General features: G+C 37.4%; 2 protein-coding genes across 2 annotated transcripts; both read left to right on the forward strand.

Moving 5' to 3' along the window:
• The first annotated feature begins 984 nt into the window (after positions 1-984).
• LOC112709038 (pentatricopeptide repeat-containing protein At3g09040, mitochondrial-like) lies at positions 985-1710 on the forward strand. Its single transcript, XM_072202013.1, has one exon. It carries the CDS (start codon positions 985-987, stop codon positions 1708-1710), a length of 726 nt encoding a protein of 241 aa, XP_072058114.1.
• A 1037-nt stretch (positions 1711-2747) lies between these two features.
• On the forward strand, positions 2748-3876 carry LOC140175099 (pentatricopeptide repeat-containing protein At3g09040, mitochondrial-like). Its single transcript, XM_072202014.1, has 3 exons — positions 2748-2909; positions 3119-3516; positions 3579-3876. Exons 1-3 carry the CDS (start codon positions 2748-2750, stop codon positions 3874-3876), a joined length of 858 nt encoding a protein of 285 aa, XP_072058115.1.
• The last annotated feature ends 1226 nt before the right edge of the window (positions 3877-5102 follow it).

The raw sequence follows: 5102 nt of genomic DNA on the forward strand, positions 1-5102 counted from the left end.
CTCAAGAAGCCATGCAACAAGTAATTTAAAGATATAGAGATAAGATTAAAAAATCTCAACTTTAACTTAGTTCCTGTTCCTTTCAACTTAACAATTATAGCCCCAATAGTGAGATTCCCAGGAATAGTGAACCTCACTTACCACATAAGAATCTCCATTTTCAAACATCAAATAAAAATATATAAAAAAATGAAACTTTATTAAAAAATATTGAAAAAAGGGATAAGTACTTGTTTGCGTTCCCTGGACCTAGCAGTTGCGGAGGAGGATGAGCTTTCAATTGCGGGCACCTGCGGGAACCGATGAGGAACAGGATGATGATTATAAAGAGAAACAATAGCGATGATGTCGTCACCAATGACGGTAGCGTTTTTTGAGAAGAGAGCCTTAAGGGTCATTTCTTCGAACGGGTGGTAATTATGGTGAGGTGGGTCTCTTTAAGAGGGGGTTAGGATTATGTCTTTCCAGACATCATGGACAATTCTGGGCAGATGAGGAAGGGATAAAGAAGGATTTGAGGGATGAGAGGTGGTTGTTGTTGTGGTGAGGCACCGCGTCTGAAACGAATTCAAAGGAATTTGGATGAAATCGAGAAATTGAATTGAAACATGAAGGTATCTGGCGAGAAAGAGGGTAGGGGAAGAAGTGGAGGGCCATCGCGAAGAGGAAGAAGGCAACAAGCAGCTAGGTTTAGTTCTCAAGTTTTATATGGGGGTAATTTTAAAATATAAAAAATTTGTATTTTTTATTGTAATTTTTAATAAATTATAAATAAATTAAATCTAGACCATTAGATCGATTATTAATCTAATCCAATGTGCCAAATTTTATGGTGCATTAGATAAACTTAAAACACTTGAGCTGATTTTAGACAAACTCTTCTTTAAATAGGACCCTTACCCATTTCCTTTCTTTCATTTTCACAGCACGCAATACGCATCTATGCAATAGAATCATTAACAAGGTGGTTTTGTTTGTTTGTCGATGCGTCTTGCAGTTGCACCTCAAGTCCAAGGTTTCTTATTCTTAAGATCTTATTCACTCACCATTCAGCACTGGCGTTTCTCTTTTCCTCTTTCCATCTCACAAGTCTACGACGACCTTCTCCGCATTTGCTTCCGCTTACAACAAACTAAAACTAATCCCCATCACCATCACAACTATCATGTGTTTGACAATATTTCCAACCACGGCGACAGAGAAATGGCCAAAGCTGTTCATGCACACGCCATCAAACACGACATTTCCTCTGATGGCTTCCTCACAAGTGCCACCATCGATCTGTACGCTGCTGCCGGCAATGACCCTTTCGCTGAATGGCTCTTCCACCAGGTCCATCCCCATCAGAGACATTTATCCGCTTATAATTCTATCATTTTCATGTACTCAAGGCAGGGGTTATTCCAAAATGCACTTCGTTGTTTCATTTCTATGATGCGTTTAGGCCAGTTGCCTAACCAATTCACGCTCGCTATAGCTCTCTCTGTTTGTTCAAAGCTCAGGAATGTTGAATTCGGCACGCTGCTTCACTCCTACGTGATCAAGGCAGGTTTTGAGTCTAATCCGTTCTGCCAGGGTGCTCTTACCGATCTCTATGCCAAATGCAACTTTCTCCACCATGCTAGTGCCATATTTGACGCTGTAGTCCACTTAGACACTATTTCTTGGACGGCTTTGATTTCTGGTTATGTTCGAGCCGGGCTACCGTAGGACGCCCTCCAGGTTTTTGACAAAATGTGGATAGCTGGCTGCTATCCTGACCAGGTGGTTTTTGTGACTGTTCTCAATGCTCTTGTGAATTTGGTTAAGCTGGATTTTGCCTGTAAATTGTTCTGAGACATGCACACTAGCAATGTTGTGGCATAGAATGCGATTATCTCTGGTCATGCTAAGAGGGGCCTTCATAAGGAGGCCATTGAGTTCTTTCTCAAAATGAGGAAGTGTGGTATAAAGTCCTCAAGGTCCACGCTGGCAAGTGTTCTTAGTGCGATTGCCAACTTAGCTAGGTTGGATTATGGGTTACTAGTCCATGGAGAGGCTATCAAACAAGGTTGGGGTTCTAGTATATATGTGGAAGTTCTTTGATCAGTATGTATGGGAAATGCGAAATGTTAGATGCTGCAAAGCAAGTATTTGATGTCATGTCTGAGAAAAATATGGTCACTTGGAATGCCATGCTAGGAGTTTATGCACAGAATGGTTATTTCAATCATGTAATAGAGCTATTCCTTGATATGACACGACATACCGTTGAACTGGACGAATTTACCTTCACTAGCCTTTTGGGTTCACGTGCTTGTTTTGAAAGCTTAGAAATTGGTCGTTAGGTGCATTTAGTTGTTATCAAGAGAACTTTTGCAAACAATTTATTTGTGAACAATGAATTGGTTGATATGTATGCCAAGGCTGGGGCTTTGAAGGAAGCTAGGAAACAATTTGAGCGCATGAAAACTCGAGATAACATTTTTTGGAATGCCATTATTGTTGGATACGTGCAAGAAGAAGAGGAAACTGATGCTTTCAAAATGTTCAACAGAATGAGGTTACATGGCATAGTACTTGACGAGGTAGCTTTGGCAAGCATACTTAGCGCTTGTGGAAATGTTAAGCTATTAGAAGCAGGATTGTAGTTCCATTGCCTTGCAGTTAAGTTGGGATTAGAAACAAACATTTTTGTTGGAAGTTCTCTTATTGACATGTATTCTAAATGCTAGTTCATTAAAGATGCACGAAAAATCTATTCTAGCATGGCTGAATGGAGTGTGGTATCCATGAATGCTCTGATTTCAGGATATGCTCTGAAAAATATAAAAGAAGCTATTATTCTTCTTAGTGAGATGCAGGCATTGAGGCTCAAGCCATCTGAAATTAAATTTGCAAGCCTTATAGATGCATGTAAGGGTTCTCAGGTAATTCTAGGGTTCCATATCCACTATGCTATAGTTAAGAGGGGTCTTTTATGTGGTAGTGAGTTCTTAGGTACCTCTTTGTTGGGCATGTAAATGGACTCACAAAGGATTGTAGATGCCAACTTCCTTTTCTCAGAGTTTTCGAACCTTAAAAGCATTGTTATGTGGACTGCTTTAATTTTTGGGTTCAAAACGATTGCTATTACAAGGCCATAATTTCATACCGAGAAATAAGGGACAACTATATTTTTCCTGACCAAGCAACATTTGTTTCAATTCTTCGAGCTTGTGCTCTCTTATCGGTATTGCAAGATAGGAAAGAGATACATTCTCTAATATTCCACACTGGTTTTGACTTGGATGAGTTAACCAGTAATGCACTCATAGACATGTATGCTAAATGTAGGGATGTAAAAAGTGCTGTGCAAGTTTTTGAAGAAATGGGTACTAAAAAGGATGTGATTTCTTGGAACTCAATGATAGTTGGATTTGCAAAAAAGGGTCATGCAGAAAGCTCTCTGAAGGTCTTCAGTGAGATGGCTCACTCATGTGTAACACTAGATGATGTCACATTTCTCGGAGTTCTCACTGCTTGCAGCCATGCAGGGTGGGTTTTCGAGGGCCGTCAAATTTTTTATCTCATGGTGACTGTTATGGCATTGAACCCAGGGCTGATCACTATGCTTGCATTGTGGATGTTCTTGGTCGCTGGGGTAATCTCAAAGAAGCTGAAGAGTTCATCGACAAACTAAATGTCGAACCGAATGCTATGATTTGGGCCAATTTATTGGGAGCTTGCAGAATTCATGGTAATGACATAAGGGGAGAGCAAGCAGCTAAGAACCTTATTAAGTTAGAACATGACAATTCTTCCCCATATGTATTGCTTTATAAAATGTATGCTGCATCAAGACATTGGAATGAAGCTAGATCTTTGAGGAGAACTATGATACAGAAAGAAATCTAAAAGATGCCTGGGTGTAGCTGGATTGTTGTAGGACAAAAGAAAAACTCATTTTTTGCAGGTGATATATCACATCCATATTATGCTGAAATTTAACATTCTTTGAAGCATTTGACAACACTCATGAGAGACAACAGATTCCAGGATGATGGAGTCTTGTTTGTTGGTTAAATTTAATTTTTCACAGTAATAGAAAATCAAGCAATCAAATCAGATTTGCATTTTGACAAACAACAAATCGTACATATATTCCATTGTTCCTGCTTTCTGGCAAATGGAAAGCATTATATTATTATTTGCATTACTTATCAACTGTTTGTTGTCAATTTGTTATGCGTATTCATGTGTTTGAATATAAGTTTCTGGTTAGAACTTGAAAAATAAAAAGTAAACCCTCACATTACCTGGATTAAGCTCCTCTAATTTTATTCCTATCTATATTTTTCTTGACTTTTAACACTTTAACAATCCACGTGAAATAAGTTAGAACCTTATTAATTTGTGACTCACACTGCAAGAAGCAACAACTCCTTGTTGCTATAATATTGCATTGATTTATTTGTTTTCTCACTACATGTACATTGGTAATTTAATATAATTAGGAGCCATATATTATATATATTATAATTGAAGATTTCTTCTTTCATTTTATTCTTCTCTAATGTCTCATATTAAATCTTAAGAACAGGTACATCCAAGTTGGGGAATAAATAATATAGGAAGGGAGTATGAGACACACCAAATTTTGTGAACAAGGCCTCTATATGCTTATATTTATGCCAGCAGAGTTTGTGACAAAGAGGAAGTGGAATCACTGGACAAAACTGTTACTAATATTACCTAAGCACGATAATGACTCAAAATTAAAAATTTTAAAGAGTACTTTTAATAGGGTTACATTATCTAATAATTGCATTTGGAAATTGGAATAATCATTATGCCCTTTTTTTTGCAGTATTTTTGTGTTTTTATTTTAAATGGAACTTGGAAAGACTGAATATGAATAAATTTTACAAGCTTTTTATAGTTTTTTGTCTAATTGCATTTGAAGTCGCTTCCTTCTTTCAGTTCTTGACCTTGAGGTTTGAAGTTATTAATTGTAATTAAAGCTTAAATTATCTGGTGAAACTTTGAAGCTATTAGATATACATTTCCAATATGTTTTTTAAAGCCTAAATTATTGTTCTAATTGCATTGGTGCCTATAAAACAGGGGATTCTATTGTAATT

The sequence above is a fragment of the Arachis hypogaea genome, chromosome 9 (genome assembly GCF_003086295.3).
Source record: "Arachis hypogaea cultivar Tifrunner chromosome 9, arahy.Tifrunner.gnm2.J5K5, whole genome shotgun sequence".
Classification (NCBI taxonomy): Eukaryota; Viridiplantae; Streptophyta; class Magnoliopsida; order Fabales; family Fabaceae; genus Arachis; species Arachis hypogaea.